At 56.9% G+C, this 26,726-nt stretch overlaps 2 protein-coding genes across 9 annotated transcripts in view; one reads left to right on the top strand and one right to left on the bottom strand.

Annotated features, from left to right (window-relative positions):
• Positions 1-262: 262 nt before the first annotated feature.
• Positions 263-5,193, bottom strand: si:dkey-127k13.1 (PWWP domain-containing DNA repair factor 3A). Of its 7 annotated transcripts, XM_053866575.1 has the most exons (15): positions 4,967-5,193; positions 3,747-4,048; positions 3,615-3,672; positions 3,233-3,492; positions 2,991-3,129; positions 2,380-2,517; positions 2,232-2,302; positions 2,094-2,170; positions 1,967-2,027; positions 1,827-1,902; positions 1,568-1,618; positions 1,249-1,481; positions 575-799; positions 419-507; positions 263-352 (listed from the first exon to the last, which is right to left on the bottom strand). In XM_053866575.1, the coding sequence occupies exons 3-15, from the start codon at positions 3,619-3,621 to the stop codon at positions 274-276; spliced, it is 1,506 nt and encodes a 501-aa protein (XP_053722550.1). In that variant the 5' UTR covers positions 3,622-3,672; positions 3,747-4,048; positions 4,967-5,193; the 3' UTR covers positions 263-273. The 7 variants fall into 7 exon arrangements, with proteins under 7 accessions (XP_053722550.1, XP_053722553.1, XP_053722548.1 ...); XM_053866578.1 differs by lacking the exon at positions 3,747-4,048 and having other exon boundaries at positions 3,245-3,492; XM_053866573.1 differs by lacking the exon at positions 3,747-4,048 and having other exon boundaries at positions 4,967-5,192.
• The window catches only part of kif26ba (kinesin family member 26Ba), a 35,345-nt gene continuing 13,379 nt past the window's right edge, over positions 4,761-26,726 (top strand). For both annotated transcript variants that reach the window (XM_053866556.1, XM_053866555.1), the window contains exons 1-8: positions 4,761-5,910; positions 6,188-6,580; positions 15,136-15,711; positions 16,913-17,031; positions 18,942-19,140; positions 20,764-20,979; positions 21,054-21,147; positions 21,227-21,549. In XM_053866556.1, coding sequence (XP_053722531.1) covers positions 5,803-5,910; positions 6,188-6,580; positions 15,136-15,711; positions 16,913-17,031; positions 18,942-19,140; positions 20,764-20,979; positions 21,054-21,147; positions 21,227-21,549 — 2,028 coding nt within the window. In that variant the 5' untranslated portion in view covers positions 4,761-5,802. The remainder of the gene's footprint in view (positions 5,911-6,187; positions 6,581-15,135; positions 15,712-16,912; positions 17,032-18,941; positions 19,141-20,763; positions 20,980-21,053; positions 21,148-21,226; positions 21,550-26,726) is intronic.

Raw genomic sequence — 26,726 nt, 5'->3', positions numbered from 1 at the left:
AGGCGCTTCCCGCACACCTTTCCTGACGTGTCGGAAAAATGAGGCGGCATCTCTGCGGCGCACTTGTTTGTCGTTTGTGATTACGCAAGCTGTTCCGCAAGAGGGAGACAACCGAGGTTTCCTCAGAGCGCCATACTGCATGGAGGAGGGTGAAACATGCAAAGATCAAGATGACAGTTTTATTAAAAACATCCATATACGTTACCATATATATATATACACTATAGTGAAAACAAAGGCTCTGAGAGAGAGAGAGAGAGGAAAAAAAGGCAACTAATGAGAGTCCCACAGCCCTGCGGCCTCCCTCCCTTGACTCTGCTCTTCAATCATCATGTGCAGCTCCTCACGCCCTCTGCAGGACACAAACGTCACACGTCAGTCTCCACACGCCTCTGTCTCAGAGGAGAGAGGAGCGCACCGGTTGCTCATGCTTCGTCCGTTCAGGTACTGCTTCTCGGCCTTCTCCACGGAGACACGGTCCACCCCGGCGATGGCGTGGATGATCGCCTGGTCCACAACAAGGGGAGCAGGTCATGCTAGCACACGGTCGTCCTGACGTCACGGTCGGACTCACCTCAGGCAGCAGCACGTCCATGATGAAGGGGACCTTCTCCGCCGACTTCACCGCCGCGTCGCCGCAAGCGCCCGCCACGGACGTCCTGTAGAGCTGGTCCAGGTAGCGGTAGACTTGGTCCAGCTGCGCCTCGTCCTCCAGGTAGATGTCGATGATCCTCCGCTGCCTTCTGGAGCTCTGGAAGGACCTCAACCACCGGGATGGTTCCCGCCCCTGGATCACAGCCTGTAGATCACATGATTTGACCTTGTTCAGTTGCCTGCAGCAACGGTGAGCTGAAAGGCCGGAGGGAGGGCCAGAGTTGGGCCCCCGAATGGACCAGCGGAGAAGAGCAAACCTTGGTGAGCAGAGCGGATGAGGTGCACCAGCGTCACTCAGCAGAAGAAAAGAAAGAAAGACAAAAGAAAAGGATGGCGTTTGAGCTGAGAATACATGGCTACGTTGCACACCCAGGTCAGACGGTGACTGAAGGCAGTGGTGCCCCAAAGCTGCGGTGCGTGACACGAGCCAGTCGGCATTTCTGTGACACACTGGTGTGAGACTGAATCCCAGAACAGCCGTGTGGGCGCAGGCTTTCCGTCCGACTGATCAGGATCACACAGATGAGACTTCACTCCTGAGCCCACAGGCCCCTTTGGGACTCGCCCGAGAAGCTCTGTTCTTCATCATCGTACCAGAAGTCGTGCTTCCACCATCCGCTTCTGCACAATGTAGTGCACCAGTTTCTCAGTGGCTCGGTTGTGGGCAGCCAGGGTCCGGTCCGGCAGCAGCCGCCTCGAGGACCTCTGCTGGTCCTTCTCCAGGTCCAAGCTGTCCTTAGAGTCCTCAAGATCCTGGTCCGCCCAAGTCTCCTGAGGAGGAAAGACGAATCCTTCTGCCCGAGGGAACTTCCTCCTCACCGGGAGGCCTGCGGCACAGACAGAACCGGGTCGGGTCGGGTCGGGTCGCGAGGTGTGTGTGTCAGTGTGAGAGAGAGACAGAGGGTCCACTCACTCATGTTGTGAGCCACGTAGTCCACAAAGGAGTCCGAGAAGGAGCCACAAGCTGTGAAACACACAAGTTTCCATCTGAGCATCAGCAACAGGAGCGTGAAGCATTGAGGGTCACCTGCCGCCGACACACCTGTCCTACAGACATCACCAGTGTCAGCAGACCAGCGACTTGGAGGACAAAATCTGGCCTTGGACATGGCGCCCGAGACTGGTGAGTCAACCGGCTCACCGACCCAACCTGACAACAGCAAACCGCTCACCGATGCGGATCCTGTAGTCCTCGATCAGGTCCAGGGCCCATTCAATCAGGTCTTTGTAGTCCTCTTTGGCTTTGACCTGGGACAGAAGCCACAGGTGAGCAGGTCAGCAGGAGCCACCATCATGGACATGACCGTCTCACCACCAGCTCAGCCGCATCCTCACAATCCAAGGGTTTCAGACGCTTCAGAGGGACGCAGAACCTGGCGAGACAGGGAGACCGAGCTAGTGGCCCACTCAAACTCCACCTCCCAGGAAGTGGCCCTCACCCTCTGGTGTTGTGGATCTGCGGTTTATCAACGAACATGATGCTTGCCGTCTTTCTCTTGCGATTCACGTGCTTCACCTGCAGACAGGAAGATGAAGAGCCAGTCCAGCGGAGCAGTCTGACGCGCCGTGGGTCTCACCAGCGCCGGCCAGGAGGGAAAGGTCCGGAGCCGGTACCAGACGAAGCTGCCCTGGGTGACCGGCACAGGCTCTGCGGAGCACGAGACGGATCGTGAAGAGAACCGCAGCTCAGCCGCACATCCTCCAGCCCTCAACCGCCGTCCTCACTTTGCTTGGCATCCAGGATGCTGGGCAGCTGGTCGTCATCGTCGCACTCTTCATCCTCCTCAAAGGTCATTGCTGGCAGAGGTGGCTCTTCGTAGGAGCTGAGCTCCGTGGACAGATCTGAGGAAGTCGTCGACTCGTCTACATCAGACGCCGCCACCAGGAAACAGGAGAGTTATTGTTGAGCCACAACAGGAACCCGGGTCGCTGTCAACCGCCAACACGCCGCTCATCTCCTGTGTTTCAGTTGCACAATAGCCCCGTCCTGTTGTCGCCGTACTCTTCCTAGTCGACCAAGTCAGTGCATTTTAGCCGTTGCCTCTTTGTAGCGGGTCGATTGAAATGGCCCAGATCAGCCCTTTGATGGTCAAATGAATGAATCAGGCAGAACATCAACTGCGCCAGTCTCCTGAAGATGGTGTCTCAAGGTCATGGGCGCGACACATCCTGTCAAGGTCGAGAGCACTAGCGAGTCGTGTTTTTTTTCTAAACCCACTAGTCTTGTCCATTCAATCACCAACAGCAGCACATGATTCACTGAGAGAGTCACTCGCGTAGCGTCTCCCTCACCGATCCAGCAACACTGCAGCTCATACAGCAGGCCGTCTTCTCACCTGCCTTCAGTGCAAATCTGGGTCGAACTCGAGCAGCAGGTGGCGCAGTGGTTTTCCGCCTCTGAACACTTCTCTGTTCCTGTTGTCTCACCGGTCTGGGGATCCTGGCGGGACGGACGGGAGAGGAAGTGACGGGCCCCTGTGGACCATGAGGGACAGACAACCATAGCACAGCATGAGGACGAGAGCGGCTGCAAGCACCGGACTGAGACTGCTTCTAATCCTGCCGAGCGTCGACCTACCCTAACCCGCACACCAGGAACCTTTGCTGAGGCGGAGCGTCTGGCCTGACCGCTCTTCTCAGTGGAGCCCTGCTCCCCTTCAGAGACAGGAGAGTGTGGCGGGGTCAGCGGATGGTCCGGCGAGGTCGTCTGTTCTCGCCTTCTCTTTGAGGAGCACCGAGTGGCCGGGCCGAGGCGCTCGCCCACGTGCTCTGGTGAGGACTGCAGCGCAGCTCTCGCACGTCCAGACGCTCTGGGTTGAGCTCCTTTCCTGCGACGTCCTGACGAGCAGGCGCAGCAGATCAGTTCACTCAAGACTGCTCATGAGACCGAGGCCTCCCTCAGGCTGGTCTCCGCCACAGCAGCAGGTGACGGAGCACGCCTCCTTTCTACAGCTACTCACCTTCCATTGTGGGTCAGCGGGGGGGCTGGTGCTCAGTCACACGGGTATGGAGCGCCACCTGCGGGCAGAAGAGCAGCTGCTGAGGACTAGAGTCGCCAGGCCCCAGTTCTGGGGACGTCTGGAAGTAGCCACCTTGGCGGTGTGTGTACCGCGTCATGTGGCAGCGAGCACATGAAGAGCGCACCGAGAAACGCTCAAATGACCTCTCTGATGACGCAGCTGAAGACGGAAGCCTCCAACTGGCCGCAGCACGTGAGCGCTTCAGGAAGTGGATGGAGCAGTTCAATTCCAGATTTAAGAGGCAGGGAACGCAACGGAGGTTCGCCGTCTTCTCACTTTTGTGAGCAGCTGTGTGCCGATGATCGATGACTGTTGTCATGGAACCACGTAGAAAGAGAAGGTTTTCCTGGCTTGGGAACAGGTGCATCTCATCTCTGACAACAAGGAAAGTAGGATGGATTACAGATGAAATGCAACACTGAAGCTGATGTTTTCTTTAGAAGGTGAAGTGCAGGTTGTGTTCGAAAGAGCTCGGGCACGACGACGACGACGACGACGCGACGCTTGATCTCTGCTGAGGCGCCACAGGGCGCTGCGTGACAGGAAGGAGACCGGTCCTGAGCAACAATCCCAGGAACTGCTTCAGAGTTAGTGCGAGTAACAGGCCGACTTGGTCAATGCCACTGCGTCGAGGGGCGGAGGTTGAGGTTTCGAGTCCGGTTTGAGGCATTTGTGACAAAGAGTGATTTGTTTTTCCCACACCACAGCTAGTTAGCCGTGCGGTTCAAATCCCAGGATTCGTGTCCTAATCCGTGCACTTTTGTGTCGTCAGATGACAGGAGTGGTGCGGACGATGCTTGGGCTTGACACGGTCATCCAAGACTCTCGAGGCAAGAAGCAGCTTGTTGTCCTTCCTACCAGACAGGTACCAAGCTGGGCTCATATGTGCTATTGGAAAACTGTACTGGTACATATGAGCAAAGAAACGGGTGTGTAGCCCGCCTCATCTGTCCCATGTGAAAGGAGAGATTCTGTCCTTTGTAGCACTGAGCCCCATCCATGTCTCAGGCTGTGGATGACAAAGCCACTACGCTCACGCTCGCTCGCGACGCTTCTGTTTCACGTCCACTTGGTGGTGCCAGAGGAGTCGACTCATGAGTCGAACCGAGTCCTCTCAACGCCTCGGTGCTTCAAGAAGCTTCACCTGCCCAGATGCGCGACAGCCTCGACAATAACAGTGACCGGAGCACGCGGCTCGTGAGTGGAGCCACCGTGGTGAGGCGCCGAGCCTGGCGGCGTCACCCCGCCGCTCCGGCTCAGTCTGGGCCCGGACTCTGGGGGAGCTCGCTTACCTCTTCATCTCACCACGAGACACCAGGAGACACACGCGCGACACCGAGGGGCGACACCGAGGGACGACGACGGCGTTCCTCGCTCTGGCTCCGGCGCCATCTGTCGACTGCCGACGCGCCGGAAGAGTCCGAGCGCCCCCGCCGGTGTGGAGGGGGAGCGCGTGCTCAATGGAGCTGTTGGCACAGAGGCCCGGCCGCTGCGAGACGACAGCGGGCTGGAGAACAAGAAAGCGATGGAACGTTCCGCGCGTCTTTGGAGGGGCGGGGCATGAAGCGAGCGACGTTCGCTGACGTCACGAGGCCCAACAGCGGCGACGCTGGGTGCGGTCCCGCGTGGCGACGGCAGGGGGCAGTGTGGGACCGCAGACGGCCGACCAGGTGAGTGGGGCGAGAGCGCGCGCGCGCCAGACGACACGCGCGAGCCCACATTCCGGAGGTGAGCGTGAACGCGCCTGGTGGCTGCATGAACGGATCCTCGGCGAGGTTGGCTCGCGGCGTCGGTCGGCGCCCGGTGATTGGCGGGCGGACCCCGCCCCTTCCAGATGTGCGCAGCGCCCGCGCTCGGACTCGGAGGAGGCTCTCGGCGCTCCCCGCCCACGTGACCAGCAGCAGAGCGTCGGAATTGTGCGGACGGCACCTGCTGGTGCGCGCTGCGGAGAGAGGCGGGAGCGGTGGGCAGCAGCAGCAGCAGCGAGCGAGCGAGCGAGCGAGCGAGCTGGGAGCGGTTCCGCGGAGCGGCGCGCGCTCCTCCGTGCTCGAGCCGTCGGATCTACCTGCGGATCGAGAGGAGTGTTGCGGGCTCATGGAGGGTCGAGGAAGCGCTGCTGGGACGTGACATGGCAGCGCAGAGCCCCAACCCCGCACCATCCTCACCCTCGCTCACCATGACTTCTCTGTCCGGGTCCAAGGACAGAACCGTGAGCAGCAGGTCCAGGAAGTTGGCGGTAGGTCTGACTCTTTTGTCCTTCCTTTCTCACGATCATCGGTGTGTCTGGCTCTCTGGACCCGCCCCTCCTGCTCACGTCCCACTCCTCATGATCCGGACGGGTCCAGGTCCCGCTCTCTCTGGTGCCGGACTCCGCTGAAGCAGCAGCGGCTCTGCTCCGAGTGTGTGGCGGATGACTGAGCTGCTCTCCGGGGACCAGCTTCAGACCCAGACCTGACCGTGTCATGTGTGCTGAGTGCCCGTGGTGAACTCGTCTCTTGTGCTCCTCCTGGCAGATGCCCGACACCTCTCCGACCAAGTCCTCCTCCTTCTTCCCGGACTCGTGGTACCGGAAGCCCTATGAGGAGACCACAAGGTCCAGCTCCCGGCCCCCGCCCGAGGGTGCGGGTTCTATGCCAAGCTCCACCGGGACGCCATCCCCTGGATCAGGGATCTCCTCGCCTGGGTCCCTGTCAGGATCACCCGGGACTACTTCACCCGGGATTGGGACGGGATCTCCGGGTTCCCTTGGCGGCTCCCCAGGATTCGGCACTGGTTCGCCGGCCTCTGGCAGTGGGAGTTCGCCGGGAAGCGAGCGCGGGATTTGGTGCGAGAACTGCAACGCTCGGCTGTCGGAGCTGAAGAGGCAGGCGCTGAAGCTGCTGATCCCCGGGCCCTTCTCCAGCAAGGTAGGCGCCTCTGTGGCTCCGGCTCAGCCCTCACTCTCTGCTCACTGGTGACTGGGACCTTGTGTGCCTGATGGACCAGAGAGGACGGATGATGAGGGGACTTGAGTGAGGGCTGGGGGCAGCAAAGTCATCACTTGAACAAAGAAACAACTCAAACGGATCAAAACAACACATCATCCTCATCTCCATCTCCATCTCCATCTTCATCTTCATCTTCATCTTCATCATCTGAGCTCCACACCTCAGTTCCTATATAGCGATCACTGAGTTGATCGCATGCATTCCATTGGGTCCTGGTTGTCATGGCAACTGTGTGTGTGTGCGCGTGTGCAGTCATATGAGGACCCCACCGTTCAAAGGTGCGTATGTACTGAGTGAGAGGGTTCATGTCCCCGAGGGACAACATGAAGTCTCCTGGGGACCGGACACACTCTCTCTCCCTCTCCCTCTCTTCTCTCCTTCTCTCTCTCCCTCTCTCTCTCCTCTCTCTCCCTCTCTCCCTCTCTCCCTCTCTCCCTCTCTCTCTCTCTCTCTCTTCGCTCCTTCTCTCTCTCTCTCCTCTCTCTCTCTCTCCCTCTGTCTCTCTCCTCTCTCTCTCTCTCCTCTCCTTCTCTCTCTCCTTCTCTCTCTCTCCCTCTCTTCTCTCCTTCTCTCTCTCTCTCTCCCTCTGTCTCTCTCTCTCCCTCTCTCTCTCTACCTCTCTCCCTCTCTCTCCCTCTCTCTCCCTCTCTCTCTCTCTCCCTTTCCCTCTGTCTCTGTCTCTCTCTCTCTCCCTCTCCTCTCTCTCTCTCCCCCTCCCCCTCTCTCTCCCCCTCTCTCTCTCTCTCTCTCCCTCTCTTCTCTCCTTCTCTCTCTCTCTCTCCCTCTCTCTCTCCCTCTGTCTCTCTCTCTCCCTCTGTCTCTCTCTCCTCTCTCTCTCCTCTCTCTCTCCCCCTCTCTCCCCCTCTCTCTCTCTCTCCCTATCTTCTCTCCTTCTCTCTCTCTCTCTCCCTCTCTCTCCCTCTGTCTCTCTCTCTCCCTCTCTCTCCTCTCTGTCTCTCTCTCCCTCTCTCTCTCCCTCTCTCTCTTTTTCTCTCGCTCTCTCCCTCTCTCTCTTTCTCTCTCTCTCCCTCTCTCTCCCCCCCTCTCTCCCCCTCCCTCTCTCTCTCTCCCCTCTCTCTCTCCTCTCTCTCCCTCTCTCTCTTGCTCTCCCTCCCTCTCTCTCCCCCCCTCTCTCCCCCTCCCTCTCTCTCTCTCCCCCTCCCTCTCTCTCTCTCCCCCCTCTCTCTCTCCCTCCCTCCTCTCTCTCCCTCTTTCTCTCTCTCTCTCTCTCTCTCTCTCTCCCTCTCTCTCTCCCTCTTTCTCTCTCTCCCCTCCCTCTCTCTCTCTCTCTCTCTCTCTCCCTCTCTCTCTCCCTCTCTCTCTCTTTCTCTCTCTCCCTCTCTTCGCTCCTTCTCTCTCTCCTCTCTCTCTCCTTCTCTCTCTCTCTCTCTCTCCTCTCTCTCTTTCCTCTCTCTCTCTCCCTCTCTCTCTCTCTATGCTAATAATGACCTTCTATTGTTCCACTGTCATCTCATTTCGGTCTCTTCGCTGTGGTGATATCGACTTGCTGTTGAACTTCATCTGGACTCTGGTCACCACCTCCACGTGTCTGCAGCTGTGCGTGCTGCTCTGTCACGGACATGAGATGCAGTTTCACTGCTGATCAGATCAAGACGTGAATGACACGGGGATGCAGGGGGACACTGGCCCCTCGTTCAGGTGAAGAGAGGCCCAGTTCAGAGCCAAAACACACCAAGCAGGAGCGGCAACACGCAGGACACCAGTTCAGCAAGGTTCAACTGGGTGCCTTTCAGAAAGAAAGAAAGTCGTGTGTGAACACCATTGGTCCTGTCCTGCAGCCTCCTCTAGTGGGCGCTGTCCATGGCTCAGTTGGTCACTCACTGTTGTGTCCCAAAGACCAGGACAAGAGCTTGAGTCCAGCCTGGAGGGGCCAGGTGGGCGGCCTCTTCACGTAGGGCTAACGCTAACTAGCAGCATCAGATCTGTCAGTCACAGCCGAGTCTCAACATGAAGACGCTCTCGTGCTGGTGGAAGCTGCGCTTTCGCGCCCTCACTGACCAGTCCGGAGACCAAACCCCGGCACCAGGAGCAGGACTGGCGCCGGTGCTCGGCCCGTGGGCCCTGGGTTTGAGAGCCACCTGACGTGTTAGCCGCAGCAGGTTTCCATGGCGACGGGTTTGGGGGCGTCTGAGGGGGAGTGTGACGAGCGAAGAACAAGGTAGTGTCAGCAAGCGGCGTCGCTTGGCCTCTCCCTGAGGCCGCTTCATTTGGGGAATCAGTACTTGTGCCGCAACGTCTGGGCGCAGATTCCTCGTCGCTACACTCACACAGAGCCGCTGGAGCGTCTGGTCCCAGCGGAGCTCAGTTACCACGGCAGCTGCTGTTGCCACGGCAGCCACAGATGTGAGGCGCATGCATTCCTCCGTCAGCAGTAATGGATGTCTCTCAGTGCGCGAGTGTGTGTGTGAGAGAGATCATGTCCCCGCCACGTCTCTCAGGTGTGACAGGTATTAACATATAAAGAGGTGGATTCATCAAGAACGGCGCCTTTGTGCTGAGGCCAGCGGAGGGGGGCGGGGGGGTAGACCCAGCCTGCTTTGTGGGCACCCATTCCTGGCAAAACACTCTCCTTGTGAGGACCACAGGACATTGGCCGGACCCCACAAGGGTAAGCCACGGCTGGAGCATCACTTTGCTTCAGAGCCACAGGGATCGCAAAACGCTCAGACCGGAGCCTTATCCTCTTGACTCCTGACTCCTGACAGAAGTGAGCGGTTCACTTCTGCAGACGGCTCATGTGTTTACCTTTTTCATTTGCCGACAGCTCAAGGGAACATGGAGACGTGTGTTTCCCGGTGACCTCACCGTTCGTAGTCATGGCGTCACCGGGACACAAACCTCTCACTGTTTCATTTGCTTTATGTCTGTATTTTCGAGCTGCAACCGATGGCTCTAAAGCTATGGGACGCCACCAGTGGCCAGCGGAACTGGTGTCCTGCAGGACTCCAGGAAAGTGATGGACACGCTGGGAGCGGCTCTTCTGCAGCAGTTGAATCCCTCAGCCGATAAACAGTGCACCGAGCCTCAGATTCAGTCGTGGATTATGCTGAAACCAAAACTGGCCCAAACATCGGATGACGAAGGCGTCTGTCTGTGTGTGTGTGTGTGTGTGCGTGGATGGTTGCTCAGGTGGCCACAGTACCTGCTGCGGTGAAGTTTCAGCCCTGGAGCTCACACACACACACACACCTGGACCCTCAGCTCACACTGAACTTGACCCTTCCACGGTGATCTCAGCAGAGTCCTGGTGCCTCTCACGGACCTTGAGACAAGGAGGGGGGGGTGGGGCGGCGTTCAGGTGAGGGGAAGACAAATGACCCACCTGAGGTGCAATTCATCACTGTCACAGAGATGAAGACCGCTCCCTCCTTCGCTGACCTCTCGCCGGCCTCACTCGTGAACAAACCTCCCTGACACCACTTCAGAGCAGCGAGCTCCTCCCCCTGAAGCCGTCTTCGTACTCACATTCAGGCTGGGACTTGTGGGGTCCAGCAAAGTAAAATGTCCTCACAAGTAGGTGTGTTTCCAAGAACTGGTCCCCACAAGTACCGCTGAACCAGATGCACAGACACACACACCGTCCCAGTGATGATGACACAATATTAATAACAAAACAAATTCATCGCAACACCACTGTTACCGTGGCAACAGAAATTAATTAGCATAAGCATCGGCGGAGCTGAAGGCAATTACATGCTGCATGTTTTCATTAGTGTGTGTGTGTGTGTGTGTGTACTTGTATCGCTGTTCTTGTGGGGACTCACCCTTGGAAACACAGCTACTTGTGAGGACATTTTTGAGGGTTTCAGTTCGGAGCCCTGGTGTCGGGGGAGAGGCTGGGGAAAGGGTGATGGCAGTCAGAGGTCCCCACATGGAGGGAGATACAAAGGCACGTGTGTGTGTGTGTGTGTGTGTGTGTCCTCCCAGCAACATCAACATGTGGCCTCGCTGATGATTCCAACACACACACACACACACACACACTCAGCAGTGGCAGGTGGAGGAGACCATGTGCTGCTCTTCTGCATGAGCTCACTGATCCCGGACCTGCAGAGACCTGAGAGAGCAGAGAGGCCGGCTGGGTCAGCGGCTCGTCACCATCTTCACCGTCCTCCCAACCCCAGACCCGTGTGGGGGCGCCAGAGAGTTCTGGCCCGGTTAGAGGCTCACCATGGGTTCTGATCTTCGCCAGAGTCTGGATCTGGTGAAGGCATGTGGAGGACGGGTCATGTGACGAGCTGCACCCCTGGCTGTGTGTGAGCCACCTCGGTCGGGAAGGGGGGCGAGATGTTCCCCAGCCAGACTTCATCACGTCGTCACTCCGTGTCTGAGCCGCAGGAGAGGAGCGCTCGGGCGCCAGAGTGGAGAAGAAGGCATCAGAACAGTTATTAGCAGGTTACAGAGAGTGGGGGACTGTCTCCTGTTTGAAGGTGGTGAAGCGCCATGAACCATCAGAGGAGAACATCCACGATGGATCCTGCTCCTGTGTGTGTGTGTGTGTGTGCGGGAGACAGATCCATGGCAGCTTCACATGAATACTCCAGTCACAGCCGGACCAGTGGACCAGTGGACACGGCCAGAACCAGGACCCTGTCAAGAGCTCCCTCGAGCAACTGTTGTCGTCCACCTGCTCCAGTCGCCTTGTGTCTGAGGCGCGAGCATCAAGGCCGGACCAGCGGTGTGATGAGAGACCAGGCGAGATACGACAGGACACGAGAGGAGAGACGAGTCATGAGACGAGAGGAGAGACGAGACACTAGAGGAGAGACGAGTCATGAGACGAGAGGAGAGACGAGACACTAGAGGAGAGGAGAGACACTAGAGGAGAGACGAGACACTAGAGGAGAGGAGAGACGAGACACTAGAGGAGAGACGAGACACGAGAGGAGAGGAGAGACACTAGAGGAGAGACGAGACACTAGAGGAGAGGAGAGACACTAGAGGAGAGACGAGACACTAGAGGAGAGACGAGACACGAGAGGAGAGACGAGACACTAGAGGAGAGACGAGACACTAGAGGAGAGGAGAGACGAGACACTAGAGGAGAGACGAGACACGAGAGGAGAGGAGAGACACTAGAGGAGAGACGAGACACTAGAGGAGAGGAGAGACACTAGAGGAGAGACGAGACACTAGAGGAGAGACGAGACACGAGAGGAGAGACGAGACACTAGAGGAGAGACGAGACACGAGAGGAGAGACGAGACGCTAGAGGAGAGACGAGACGCTAGAGGAGAGACGAGACACGAGAGGAGAGACGAGACACTAGAGGAGAGACGAGACGCTAGAGGAGAGACGAGACGCTAGAGGAGAGACGAGACACGAGAGGAGAGACGAGACGCTAGAGGAGAGACGAGAGACGAGACACTAGAGGAGAGACGAGACACGAGAGGAGAGACGAGAGGAGAGACGAGACACTAGAGGAGAGACGAGACGCTAGAGGAGAGACGAGACACGAGAGGAGAGACGAGACGCTAGAGGAGAGACGAGACGCTAGAGGAGAGACGAGACGCTAGAGGAGAGACGAGACACGAGAGGAGAGACGAGACGCTAGAGGAGAGACGAGACACGAGAGGAGAGACGAGAGGAGAGACGAGACACTAGAGGAGAGACAAGTCATGAGACGAGAGGAGAGACGAGGCACGAGAGGAGAGACGAGACACTAGAGGAGAGACGAGAGGAGAGACGAGACACGAGAGGAGAGACGAGACACTAGAGGAGAGACGAGACACAAGAGGAGAGACGAGACGCTAGAGGAGAGACGAGACACTAGAGGAGAGAGGAGAGACGAGACATGAGAGGAGAGACGAGACGCTAGAGGAGAGACGAGACACTAGAGGAGAGACGAGACACTAGAGGAGAGACGAGACACAAGAGGAGAGACGAGACGCTAGAGGAGAGACGAGACACTAGAGGAGAGACGAGACACGAGAGGAGAGACGAGACGCTAGAGGAGAGACGAGACATGAGAGGAGAGACGAGACACGAGAGGAGAGACGAGACACTAGAGGAGAGACGAGACGCGAGAGGAGAGACAAGACACTAGAGGAGGGAGGAGAGACTAGACACGAGACGAGAGACGAGACACTAGAGGAGAGACGAGACACTAGAGACGAGACACGAGAGGAGAGATGAGACACTAGAGGAGAGATGAGACACGAGAGGAGAGACGAGACACTAGAGGAGAGACGAGACACGAGAGGAGAGACGAGACACGAGAGGAGAGACGGGACACTAGAGGAGAGACGAGACATGAGAGGAGAGACGAGACATGAGAGGAGAGACGAGACACTAGAGGAGAGACGAGACGCGAGAGGAGAAACGAGACGCTAGAGGAGAGACGAGACACGGGAGGAGAGACGAGACGCTAGAGGAGGGAGGAGAGACTAGACGAGAGACGAGACACTAGAGGAGAGACGAGACACTAGAGACGAGACACGAGAGGAGAGACGAGACACGAGAGGAGAGACGAGACATGAGAGGAGAGACGAGACACTAGCGATTAGACTAGACACGAGAGGAGAGACGAGACACTAGAGGAGAGACGAGACGCTAGAGGAGAGACGAGACACTAGAGGACAGACGAGACACTAGAGGAGAGACGAGACACTAGAGGACAGACGAGACACTAGAGGAGAGACGAGAGGAGAGACGAGACACGAGAGGAGAGAAGAGACACGAGAGGAGAGACGAGAGGAGAGACGAGACGCTAGAGGAGAGACGAGACACTAGAGGAGAGACGAGACACGAGAGGAGAGACGAGACGCTAGAGGAGAGATGAGACACGGGAGGAGAGACGAGACGCTAGAGGAGGGAGGAGAGACTAGCCGAGAGACGAGACACTAGAGGAGAGATGAGACACTAGAGGAGAGACGAGACGCGAGAGGAGAGACGAGACACTAGAGGAGAGACGAGACGCTAGAGGAGAGACGAGAGGAGAGACGAGACACGAGAGGAGAGAAGAGACACGAGAGGAGAGACAAGACGCGAGAGGAGAGACGAGACACTAGAGGAGAGACGAGAGGAGAGACGAGACACTAGAGGAGAGACGAGAGGAGAGACGAGACACGAGAGGAGAGAAGAGACACGAGAGGAGAGACGAGACGCGAGAGGAGAGACGAGACACTAGAGGAGAGACGAGACGCTAGAGGAGAGATGAGACACGAGAGGAGAGACGAGACACTAGAGGACAGACGAGACACTAGAGGAGAGACGAGAGGAGAGACGAGACACTAGAGGACAGACGAGACACTAGAGGAGAGACGAGAGGAGAGACGAGACACGAGAGGAGAGAAGAGACACGAGAGGAGAGACGAGAGGAGAGACGAGACGCTAGAGGAGAGACGAGACACTAGAGGAGAGACGAGACACGAGAGGAGAGACGAGACGCTAGAGGAGAGATGAGACACGGGAGGAGAGACGAGACGCTAGAGGAGGGAGGAGAGACTAGACGAGAGACGAGACACTAGAGGAGAGATGAGACACTAGAGGAGAGATGAGACGCGAGAGGAGAGACGAGACACTAGAGGAGAGACGAGACGCTAGAGGAGAGACGAGACACGAGAGGAGAGAAGAGACACGAGAGGAGAGACGAGACGCTAGAGGAGAGACGAGACACGAGAGGAGAGACGAGACGCTAGAGGAGAGACGAGACACTAGAGGAGAGACGAGAGGAGAGACGAGACACTAGAGGAGAGACGAGAGGAGAGACGAGACACGAGAGGAGAGAAGAGACACGAGAGGAGAGACGAGAGGAGAGACGAGACACTAGAGGAGAGACGAGACGCGAGAGGAGAGACGAGACACTAGAGGAGAGACGAGACGCTAGAGGAGAGATGAGACACGGGAGGAGAGACGAGACACGAGAGGAGACACGAGAGGAGAGACGAGACACTAGAGGAGAGACGAGACGCGAGAGGAGAGACGAGACGCTAGAGAGACGAGACACTAGAGGAGAGACGAGACGCTAGAGGAGAGACGAGACGCTAGAGAGACGAGACACTAGAGGAGAGACGAGACGCTAGAGGAGAGACGAGACGCTAGAGGAGAGACGAGAGGAGAGGAGAGACACTAGAGGAGAGATGAGACGCTAGAGGAGAGACGAGACACTAGAGGAGGGAGGAGACTTGGTTTTGGCTTCATCACCCAAAAGCTGGGACATTTCCAGAACTTCCACCATCCAAAGCCGTTGTCCCTGACGGTGGAGCGGCTGCAGGTGTGTTCCACTGACACAGCCGCCGGAACGCGCTGCCCTGATGGTCAGTGACGTGAGTTTGAGTTCCGCTCGGGCTGTGAACTCCTCACCCTCCACCTGCTCCGATAGAGAGGTGCATCGTGCGGCTGTGTGTGTTTGAGCGCTGTCCCACCTGAGGTCAGACAGCAGCCTGGCCTGAGGCAGTTCTGCTGCTGCTGCTGCTCCCAGCACAGTCTTAACCGGCTCTGGTCTCTTCCAGGACCCGACCTTCCCCCTGCTGCTCCAGGACAAGCTGCAGGTGCCCAACAGCTGGCGGCGGGCCTGGAGCGAGCGCGACAGCCGCTGCGAGGTGTGCGGCACTCACCTGACCCAGCTCAAGCAGGAGGCCGTGCACATGCTCCTCACCCTGGAGCACTGGGACCTGTCCCCTCCCTCCTCGCCCCCCGCCCTGGCCGGCCGTGCCGCCGGCTCGCGGGATTGGCCCCCGCCCTTCCTCCCTTCGTCCTCCGACTTCCGCTGTCCTTCTCCGAGTCCCAACCACACGTCCGCCCCGAGCCCCGGCCAGGGAAGCCCTTCTGCTGGGCAAAGCACCTCCTCGCCGACGTCTCTCGGGCACAAACTGGGCTCCAAGCCCAGCTCGCTGAGACTCGGCGGCGGGCCGGATCGGAGGAACGGGTCGCAGAGCTCAGGGAAACTGCCGGGAGTCCAGCATCAGCAGCCCGGTTCTGGAGACAACAGTCCAGGGCAGAACAACGGAGCTGCACCGGCACCAGGCCCGGCAGCTCAGCAGCTCCAGAACCTGCCGAACGGAGGCGTGACGCTGTTCCCGTACCAGGTAGGTCCTCCCTGATCTCACCGGTCACCTGATGCACGTGAGGTGAAACGTTTTGCTGACTGGGTCTGGGTCGACCAGAACCGGTGATGGGCTGGTCTCAGACCTCCGGACCAGAGGAGAGCTGCTGGTCTGCAGCGTGGTGAGGCCACAGCGAGGCGTAGAGCGGAGACAGGAAGAGCCTGCAGTGGTCGGTGTGTGAGGAGATCAAGTCGACGTGTGATCATTCATGCAGCCGTAATGAAGTCTCTGGGGACTCACACGCACGCACACGCTCTTCTGTGTGTGAGGCAGCGGCGGTGGCAGAACATGAATCTCTCAGTGACTCAGGGTGGGGGTGCGCAGAGAGGGGAGGAGCAGAGAGCTCCGGCCTGGTGGCAGAGACTTGACTCCGGCGGATGGCCCTGACTCTGGTGCGCTGCGGCAGCCTGCTGCTGTGTGTGTTGTCCCGGAGACACTGACACCTCGTCCACTGCACCGCACCCACCCAGCAGGATCAGGCCTCAGGAGGGGTTCCAGACCCCCCGCCCCCCTCCCAAGCTGAGTATTCACGTTGACCTCCGACACATGACTCACTGCAGCATGTGAAGCCTCGGAAGCTGAAGATTCTCCACACACTCACAGGTTTGTCTCACCATCTTTGTGGGGAGCTCTCCTGGCCCTCACCCTTTCCCCAGCCTCGAACCCTGAACCAGACTGGATCCCGGTTCGAATCACCCAGTGATTTGGAAGCTGCAACCCTCAGATTCAGGCTTAACCTTGTGGGGACCTGCAAAATGACTCCTGACTCGGAGGTTTTTTCAAGAATTGGTCCTCACAGATGAACCAGTCCCCCCACACACACACTGGTGTGGAAGAGTGGGTGACCTCTGGTGACCCCTGGCTCTGATGAATCCGGTCACGATGGGGCAAATGTGGCTTCCACCTCCAGACCGTACGAGTGACATCACGTCTGCTGGCTGCAGCTCTCAGCGCCTCCGTGGAGTCGGCTCCACTTCATCCGTCGCTCCGAGTCGCTGCCTGTACTCAGAGGAGTGAGACTGGGTCATCACACTGGGACCCAGGCCGCGAGCACGTCCCGCGTCTGTAGGACTCACAAGCGTGAGGCCAGAGGCTGAACTGAAGCTCCACTCTGGCGTGGGAACAGGTTTGTTGAGCACGAGCCGTGGCGCCCCAATGACCTCGACCTCCTCTCCCTCCTCAGACGGCAGAAGGGCCCAGAGAAGGTCCGACCGAAGCGGCCCTGAGCCGCTGCGACAGCGTCCCTCCGCCCAACACCAGCTCTCCGTCCCACGCCTCCAGCGCCGCCTCCTTCTTCGCCCGGTGAGTGACGCCTGCTTTGTTTCTGGCAGAGAGTGAGAGCGAGTGCTTCCTGGCCGAGCGGGATTCTCCAGGGCCAGACCTTGGCTTTCATCCTGCTGTGGTCTGAGAAGGCTGGGGCAGGGGCTGTGTCAGACGCACTCTCATCTCCCGGCTGCTCAGTGTGTGTGTACACAGTAAATCCCTGCTCCCCTCGTCCTCCTCACACCCTCGGCGGGATGGTGGGAGGCTGACACTTTGGTCCTGCACATGACAGCTGCTGGATGAGCATCTCACTCTGGCTGGGGAGCACCTCGGGATGGCTCTCAGGATGAAACTGTCCGTTCAGGGTCAGAGGTCAAAGATGTTTGAGTCTTGCGAGACGACTCGAATCGGTTGTGTCGACAGTCACATGACCTGATCACATGACCTGAGGGCTCTGCAGGAAGGACCTTCTGATCAAGGAAGTGGAGCTGCAGAGGGCTGGAAACAGCGAGGTGCAGAAGGGCCGTCTGAGGAGGTCCATCTGCCGTCAGACGGTCCTGACAGAGTCGGCACAGACGTAGGTGGCGCCAGCGAGGAGCTGCTGCAGGAGGAGGGGCTCTGTGGCAGCACTTCACTGACAGGCAGTGGAGTCAAAACTGGGCTCTGGGGTCATGGGGTCGACTCCCTCGGACCAGACAGTCAGTTACAGAGAGATGCTTGAGCTGGGGGGGATTCATTCATGATAACGACTCCGGCGGTTAACTTCAGTGAGCCATCGACGAAGCCTGTTCTCAGTTACAGAGCGAATAAACGGCCGTGTTGAGGAGAGGAATGCTCCCTCATCTCCTCCTCCTGGTCTTGCCCCTCTTCGTTCTCCTCATCTGTCTCCTCCGCTTCCTCTTCCTCACCTCTCCTCCTCCTCTTCCTCACCTCTCATCCTCCTCCTCTTCCTCCTCCTCCTCTTCCTCCTCCTCCTCCTCTTCCTCCTCCTCCTCCTCCTCTTCCTCCTCCTCCTCCTCTTCCTCCTCTTCCTCCTCCTCCTCTTCCTCCTCCTCCTCTCCCTCCTCCTCCTCTTCCTCCTCCTCTTCCTCCTCCTCCTCCTCTTCCTCCTCTGCCTCTTCCTCCTCCTCTGCCTCTTCCTCCTCTGCCTCTTCCTCCTTCTCCTCCTCCTCACCTCTCATCCTCCTCTTCCTCCTCTTCCTTCTCCTCCTCCTCCTCTTCCTCCTCCTCTGCCTCTTCCTCCTTCTCCTCCTCCTCACCTCTCTTCCTCCTTCTCCTCCTCCTCACCTCTCATCCTCCTCTTCCTCCTCCTCCTCCTCTTCCTCCTCTTCCTCCTCCTCTGCCTCTTCCTCCTTCTCCTCCTCCTCACCTCTCTTCCTCCTTCTCCTCCTCCTCACCTCTCATCCTCCTCTTCCTCCTCTTCCTTCTCCTCCTCCTCTTCCTCCTCTTCCTCCTCCTCACCTCTCATCCTCCTCTTCCTCCTCCTCCTCCTCTTCCTCCTCTTCTTCCTCCTCCTCTTCTTCCTCCTCCTCCTCTTCTTCCTCCTCTCTCTCCTCTTCCTCCTTCTCTTCTTCCTCCTCCTTCTCCTCCTCTTCCTCCTCCTCCTCTTCCTCCTCCTCCTCCTCCTTCTCCTCTTCTTCCTCCTCCTTCTCCTCTTCTTCCTCCTCCTCCTCCTCCTCTTCCTCCTCTGCCTCTTCCTCCTCCTCTGCCTCTTCCTCCTTCTCCTCCTCCTCACCTCTCTTCCTCCTTCTCCTCCTCCTCACCTCTCATCCTCCTCTTCCTCCTCTTCCTTCTCCTCCTCCTCTTCCTCCTCTTCCTCCTCCTCACCTCTCATCCTCCTCTTCCTCCTCCTCACCTCTCATCCTCCTCTTCCTCCTCTTCCTTCTCCTCCTCCTCTTCCTCCTCTTCCTCCTCCTCACCTCTCATCCTCGTCTTCCTCCTCCCTGCAGAGCAGCACAAAAACTCAACCTGACCAGGAAGAAGAAGCAGAAGAGCGCCCCCCCACCGGTGACATCATCACCTGTGCCATGTGACCCCCCGATGTTCCCCACCAACTTCTGCTCCAGCCTGCTGACGGCACCGCCCCCCGCCCCGCCCTGCCTCCTGCGGGCAGCCAATAAAATCAAGGACACGCCTGGGCTTGGGAAGGTAAGGTGTGGCGGGGTTCTCCTCGACCTTTGACCTCCACTGAGCAGCGCACAGCTCCAACAACCACTGGTGGAGCGCTGACCTTCCACTGAGAGCACGTGCGTGTGTGTGTGGTGAAAGCCAGCGAGCGGTCGCCATGGTAACGCCTGTCAGACTGGCACTCGCCATCGGTTACACTTGCTGGCTTGATGGAGCGTGAGCGCGTGTGTGTGTGTTTGGCCACACAATATTGATTGTGAGTTTTTAGCGGCCCCTCCCCCACCCGCATCATTTGTGACCTCACACACTCAGGGCCTGCCCTGCTTCTGCTTCCCAAGCCAAGGTTGGTCGCCGTGGCGCTAGCTCCTCCTTCGGTTGCCAGTGGCTCATCCGACCTGGTGCTGCGGACGAGAGATGCTCTCAGAGGCCATCGCCCTTCCCCCAGCCACAATCACACACTTCCTTTGGTGTCTGTCCCAGAATGGCTACCACGCACGTACGCACGCACGCACGCACGCACGCAGGCAGGCAACATATCGTTCTCCAGTACAAATGTCACCTGCAGTGGGGGTCGACTTCCTGCTGAAATGGCATTTGCACCATGTCATAAAACACACGCTCTCTCTCACACACAGACCCAGACAGGATCACATGCTCACAAACCCACAGGATTAGAGCAGACAGTGAAGGATGTCAGAGAAGCCCCTGCTGGAGGTGTGTGTGATGCATCCTGCTGGAGATCCTCAGCTTGTCGGTGTGTGAGAGGGGGGGCGGGGGGAGGGGTGTGGTACTCACGTCTGATGTTAATATGGCAGAGAACAGATTGAGACATGGAGGTTTGAAGACAGGGGGAATCAGCCGCCCGGGTCAGTGTGTGTGAGAGGGAGAGAGAGAGGGAGAGAGGGAAGGGGACGACACCCTGGGGAGGAGGGTGTCTGTGAGAGCAGGTCCCCTCTGCTGCAGCCCCCTCCTCGAGTCAGACATGAGTGAGTCAGACATGAGTGAGTCAGGAGAGAGTGAGTCAGACATGAGTGAGTCAGACATGAGTGAGTCAGACATGAGTGAGTCAGACATGAGTGAGTCAGGAGAGAGTGAGTCAGACATGAGTGAGTCAGGAGAGAGTGAGTCAGACATGAGTGAGTCAGACATGAGTGAGTCAGGAGAGAGTGAGTCAGACATGAGTGAGTCAGGAGAGAGTGAGTCAGGAGAGAGTGAGTCAGGAGAGAGTGAGTCAGGAGAGAGTGAGTCAGACATGAGTGAGTCAGACATGAGCGAGTCAGGAGAGAGCGAGTCAGGAAAGAGCGAGTCAGGAGAGAGCGAGTCAGTGAGACTTTTGAGAGAGAATTCAGTACTTCACCTCAGTGCTGTTTCTTCCTGCAGCAAAGAAAAAATGATCTGTGAAAGTCTAAAAATGGATGATAAGTGTCGTTTAACTTGACCTGTCAGGAGGATTTCAAAAGAGTTTTAAGCTCCTTCATTTCTGTCTCTGTGAGCGGTGATTTCTGCGCATGATCCTGGCACCCACAGCAGACACCAAGTCACGTCCTCACGCCTCCTCACTGACGCGTGAGCTGCTCGCGCCTTGACACCGTGACTGGCGTGTCCCGCACATGACGCCCCCCCCCACCTCCTCTGTGTCCTCAGGTGAAGGTGATGGTGCGAGTGTGTCCCGTGTCGCAGTCCGACGTGGCCGAGTCCAGTTCCTTCCTCAAGGTGGACCCCAGGAAGAAGCAGGTGACCATCATGGAACCTTCCGCCACACAGACGTCCAGAGGCACGCCCCAGAAGAGGGGCGGGGCCAGCCAGGTGCCTCCCAAGATGTTCAGCTTCGACGCCGCCTTTCCTCCCGACGCCTCGCAGGTGAGACCGCACCTTCTTCTCCTCCCATCAAAAGTGAGAGTGAGGAGCCCATGGCCCCCCTGCTGCGCCCCCAGGCCGAGGTGTGCGCGGGCACGGTGGCGGAGGTGATCCAGTCGGTGGTGAACGGCGCAGACGGCTGCGTCTTCTGCTTCGGACACTCCAAGCTGGGTGAGCGGGCCGCCTCTGCCGGGCCGGGCCCGGCTCCGCCCCTCACGCCTCCCCCCCTCACGCCTCCGCTCTCTTGCAGGGAAGTCCTACACCATGATCGGGCGCCACGACTCGCTGCAGACCCTGGGAATCATCCCCTGCGCCATCTCCTGGCTCTTCAAGCTCATCGACGAGCGGAAGGAGAAGACGGGCGCTCGCTTCTCCGTCAGAGTGTCCGCCGTGGAGGTCAGTGACCCCTGGAGGTTTGGGCTCCCGCGCCCGCGCCAACACCTGTGTGTGTGGCAGGTGTGGGGTCAGGAGGAGAACCTGAAGGACCTCCTGTCCGACGTGGCCACGGGCAGCCTGCAGGACGGCCAGTCCCCGGGGGTCTACCTCTGCGAGGACCCCATCTGTGGGATGCAGGTAACCACACTGCAGCCCCTGCAGGGAGAGTGACTCAGGAGAGAGTGAGTCAGAAGAGAGCAAGTCAGACACGAGTGACTCAGGAGAGAGCAAGTCAGACACGAGTGACTCAGGAGAGAGTGAGTCAGACATGAGTGACTCAGGAGAGAGTGAGTCAGAAGAGAGCAAGTCAGACACGAGTGACTCAGGAGAGAATGAGTCAGAAGAGAGCAAGTCAGACACGAGTGACTCAGGAGAGAGCGAGTCAGACACGAGTGACTCAGGAGAGAGTGAGTCAGAAGATAGCGAGTCAGACATGAGTGACTCAGGAGAGAGTGACTCAGGAGAGAATGAGTCAGAAGAGAGCAAGTCAGACACGAGTGACTCAGGAGAGAGCGAGTCAGACACGAGTGACTCAGGAGAGAGTGACTCAGGAGAGAATGAGTCAGAAGAGAGCAAGTCAGATACGAGTGACTCAGGAGAGAGCGAGTCAGAAGATAGCGAGTCAGACATGAGTGACTCAGGAGAGAGTGACTCAGGAGAGAATGAGTCAGAAGAGAGCAAGTCAGATACGAGTGACTCAGGAGAGAGCGAGTCAGACACAAGTGACTCAGGAGAGAGTGAGTCAGAAGAGAGTGAGTCAGAAGAGAGCAAGTCAGACACGAGTGACTCAGGAGAGAATGAGTCAGAAGAGAGCAAGTCAGACACGAGTGACTCAGGAGAGAGCGAGTCAGACACGAGTGACTCAGGAGAGAGTGAGTCAGAAGATAGCGAGTCAGACATGAGTGACTCAGGAGAGAGTGACTCAGGAGAGAATGAGTCAGAAGAGAGCAAGTCAGACACGAGTGACTCAGGAGAGAGCGAGTCAGACACGAGTGACTCAGGAGAGAGTGACTCAGGAGAGAGTGAGTCAGAAGAGAGCAAGTCAGACACGAGTGACTCAGGAGAGAGTGAGTCAGAAGATAGCGAGTCAGACATGAGTGACTCAGGAGAGAGTGACTCAGGAGAGAATGAGTCAGAAGAGAGCAAGTCAGATACGAGTGACTCAGGAGAGAGCGAGTCAGACACAAGTGACTCAGGAGAGAGTGACTCAGGAGAGAGTGAGTCAGAAGAGAGCAAGTCAGACACGAGTGACTCAGGAGAGAATGAGTCAGAAGAGAGCAAGTCAGACACGAGTGACTCAGGAGAGAGCGAGTCAGACACGAGTGACTCAGGAGAGAGTGAGTCAGAAGATAGCGAGTCAGACATGAGTGACTCAGGAGAGAGTGACTCAGGAGAGAATGAGTCAGAAGAGAGCAAGTCAGACACGAGTGACTCAGGAGAGAGCGAGTCAGACACGAGTGACTCAGGAGAGAGTGACTCAGGAGAGAATGAGTCAGAAGAGAGCAAGTCAGATACGAGTGACTCAGGAGAGAGCGAGTCAGAAGATAGCGAGTCAGACATGAGTGACTCAGGAGAGAGTGACTCAGGAGAGAATGAGTCAGAAGAGAGCAAGTCAGATACGAGTGACTCAGGAGAGAGCGAGTCAGACACAAGTGACTCAGGAGAGAGTGAGTCAGAAGAGAGTGAGTCAGAAGAGAGCAAGTCAGACACGAGTGACTCAGGAGAGAATGAGTCAGAAGAGAGCAAGTCAGACACGAGTGACTCAGGAGAGAGCGAGTCAGACACGAGTGACTCAGGAGAGAGTGAGTCAGAAGATAGCGAGTCAGACATGAGTGACTCAGGAGAGAGTGACTCAGGAGAGAATGAGTCAGAAGAGAGCAAGTCAGACACGAGTGACTCAGGAGAGAGCGAGTCAGACACGAGTGACTCAGGAGAGAGTGACTCAGGAGAGAGTGAGTCAGAAGAGAGCAAGTCAGACACGAGTGACTCAGGAGAGAGTGAGTCAGAAGATAGCGAGTCAGACATGAGTGACTCAGGAGAGAGTGACTCAGGAGAGAATGAGTCAGAAGAGAGCAAGTCAGATACGAGTGACTCAGGAGAGAGCGAGTCAGACACGAGTGACTCAGGAGAGAGTGAGCCAGAAGATAGCGAGTCAGACATGAGTGACTCAGGAGAGAGCGAGTCAGACATGAGTGACTCAGGAGAGAGTGAGTCAGAAGAGAGCAAGTCAGACACGAGTGACTCAGGAGAGAATGAGTCAGAAGAGAGCAAGTCAGACACGAGTGACTCAGGAGAGAGCGAGTCAGACACGAGTGACTCAGGAGAGAGTGAGTCAGAAGATAGCGAGTCAGACATGAGTGACTCAGGAGAGAGTGACTCAGGAGAGAATGAGTCAGAAGAGAGCAAGTCAGACACGAGTGACTCAGGAGAGAGCGAGTCAGACACGAGTGACTCAGGAGAGAGCGAGTCAGAAGATAGCGAGTCAGACATGAGTGACTCAGGAGAGAGTGACTCAGGAGAGAATGAGTCAGAAGAGAGCAAGTCAGATACGAGTGACTCAGGAGAGAGCGAGTCAGACACAAGTGACTCAGGAGAGAGTGAGTCAGAAGAGAGTGAGTCAGAAGAGAGCAAGTCAGACACGAGTGACTCAGGAGAGAGCGAGTCAGACACGAGTGACTCAGGAGAGAGTGAGTCAGAAGATAGCGAGTCAGACATGAGTGACTCAGGAGAGAGTGACTCAGGAGAGAATGAGTCAGAAGAGAGCAAGTCAGACACGAGTGACTCAGGAGAGAGCGAGTCAGACACGAGTGACTCAGGAGAGAGTGACTCAGGAGAGAGTGAGTCAGAAGAGAGCAAGTCAGACACGAGTGACTCAGGAGAGAGTGAGTCAGAAGATAGCGAGTCAGACATGAGTGACTCAGGAGAGAGTGACTCAGGAGAGAATGAGTCAGAAGAGAGCAAGTCAGATACGAGTGACTCAGGAGAGAGCGAGTCAGACACAAGTGACTCAGGAGAGAGTGACTCAGGAGAGAGTGAGTCAGAAGAGAGCAAGTCAGACACGAGTGACTCAGGAGAGAATGAGTCAGAAGAGAGCAAGTCAGACACGAGTGACTCAGGAGAGAGCGAGTCAGACACGAGTGACTCAGGAGAGAGTGAGCCAGAAGATAGCGAGTCAGACATGAGTGACTCAGGAGAGAGCGAGTCAGACACGAGTGACTCAGGAGAGAGTGACTCAGGAGAGAGTGAGTCAGAAGAGAGCAAGTCAGACACGAGTGACTCAGGAGAGAATGAGTCAGAAGAGAGCAAGTCAGACACGAGTGACTCAGGAGAGAGCGAGTCAGACACAAGTGACTCAGGAGAGAGTGAGTCAGAAGATAGCGAGTCAGACATGAGTGACTCAGGAGAGAGTGACTCAGGAGAGAATGAGTCAGAAGATAGCGAGTCAGACATGAGTGACTCAGGAGAGAGCGAGTCAGACACGAGTGACTCAGGAGAGAGTGACTCAGGAGAGAGTGAGTCAGAAGAGAGCAAGTCAGACACGAGTGACTCAGGAGAGAGTGAGTCAGAAGATAGCGAGTCAGACATGAGTGACTCAGGAGAGAGTGACTCAGGAGAGAATGAGTCAGAAGAGAGCAAGTCAGATACGAGTGACTCAGGAGAGAGTGAGTCAGACACGAGTGACTCAGGAGAGAGTGACTCAGGAGAGAGTGAGTCAGAAGAGAGCAAGTCAGACACGAGTGACTCAGGAGAGAGCAAGTCAGACACGAGTGACTCAGGAGAGAGTGAGTCAGACATGAGTGACTCAGGAGAGAGTGAGTCAGAAGAGAGCAAGTCAGACACGAGTGACTCAGGAGAGAATGAGTCAGAAGAGAGCAAGTCAGACACGAGTGACTCAGGAGAGAGCGAGTCAGACACGAGTGACTCAGGAGAGAGTGAGTCAGAAGATAGCGAGTCAGACATGAGTGACTCAGGAGAGAGTGACTCAGGAGAGAATGAGTCAGAAGAGAGCAAGTCAGACACGAGTGACTCAGGAGAGAGCGAGTCAGACACGAGTGACTCAGGAGAGAGTGACTCAGGAGAGAATGAGTCAGAAGAGAGCAAGTCAGATACGAGTGACTCAGGAGAGAGCGAGTCAGAAGATAGCGAGTCAGACATGAGTGACTCAGGAGAGAGTGACTCAGGAGAGAATGAGTCAGAAGAGAGCAAGTCAGATACGAGTGACTCAGGAGAGAGCGAGTCAGACACAAGTGACTCAGGAGAGAGTGAGTCAGAAGAGAGTGAGTCAGAAGAGAGCAAGTCAGACACGAGTGACTCAGGAGAGAATGAGTCAGAAGAGAGCAAGTCAGACACGAGTGACTCAGGAGAGAGCGAGTCAGACACGAGTGACTCAGGAGAGAGTGAGTCAGAAGATAGCGAGTCAGACATGAGTGACTCAGGAGAGAGTGACTCAGGAGAGAATGAGTCAGAAGAGAGCAAGTCAGACACGAGTGACTCAGGAGAGAGCGAGTCAGACACGAGTGACTCAGGAGAGAGTGACTCAGGAGAGAGTGAGTCAGAAGAGAGCAAGTCAGACACGAGTGACTCAGGAGAGAGTGAGTCAGAAGATAGCGAGTCAGACATGAGTGACTCAGGAGAGAGTGACTCAGGAGAGAATGAGTCAGAAGAGAGCAAGTCAGATACGAGTGACTCAGGAGAGAGCGAGTCAGACACAAGTGACTCAGGAGAGAGTGACTCAGGAGAGAGTGAGTCAGAAGAGAGCAAGTCAGACACGAGTGACTCAGGAGAGAATGAGTCAGAAGAGAGCAAGTCAGACACGAGTGACTCAGGAGAGAGCGAGTCAGACACGAGTGACTCAGGAGAGAGTGAGTCAGAAGATAGCGAGTCAGACATGAGTGACTCAGGAGAGAGTGACTCAGGAGAGAATGAGTCAGAAGAGAGCAAGTCAGACACGAGTGACTCAGGAGAGAGCGAGTCAGACACGAGTGACTCAGGAGAGAGTGACTCAGGAGAGAATGAGTCAGAAGAGAGCAAGTCAGATACGAGTGACTCAGGAGAGAGCGAGTCAGAAGATAGCGAGTCAGACATGAGTGACTCAGGAGAGAGTGACTCAGGAGAGAATGAGTCAGAAGAGAGCAAGTCAGATACGAGTGACTCAGGAGAGAGCGAGTCAGACACAAGTGACTCAGGAGAGAGTGAGTCAGAAGAGAGTGAGTCAGAAGAGAGCAAGTCAGACACGAGTGACTCAGGAGAGAATGAGTCAGAAGAGAGCAAGTCAGACACGAGTGACTCAGGAGAGAGCGAGTCAGACACGAGTG

Source organism: Synchiropus splendidus, chromosome 5 (genome assembly GCF_027744825.2).
Source record: "Synchiropus splendidus isolate RoL2022-P1 chromosome 5, RoL_Sspl_1.0, whole genome shotgun sequence".
Taxonomy (NCBI): Eukaryota; Metazoa; Chordata; class Actinopteri; order Syngnathiformes; family Callionymidae; genus Synchiropus; species Synchiropus splendidus.
This window is presented reverse-complemented; position numbering and strand designations above follow the sequence as displayed.

Excerpts from the sequence above, each read along its gene's own strand:
- si:dkey-127k13.1 (XM_053866575.1), bottom strand. Across the intron at positions 3,130-3,232 it reads TTCCTGGTGTGCGGGTTAGG|GGGCCCGTCACTTCCTCTCC; the intron begins GTAGGTCGACGC and ends CATGGTCCACAG. Across the intron at positions 1,619-1,826 it reads GGACTACAGGATCCGCATCG|CTTGTGGCTCCTTCTCGGAC; the intron begins GTGAGCGGTTTG and ends TGTGTTTCACAG.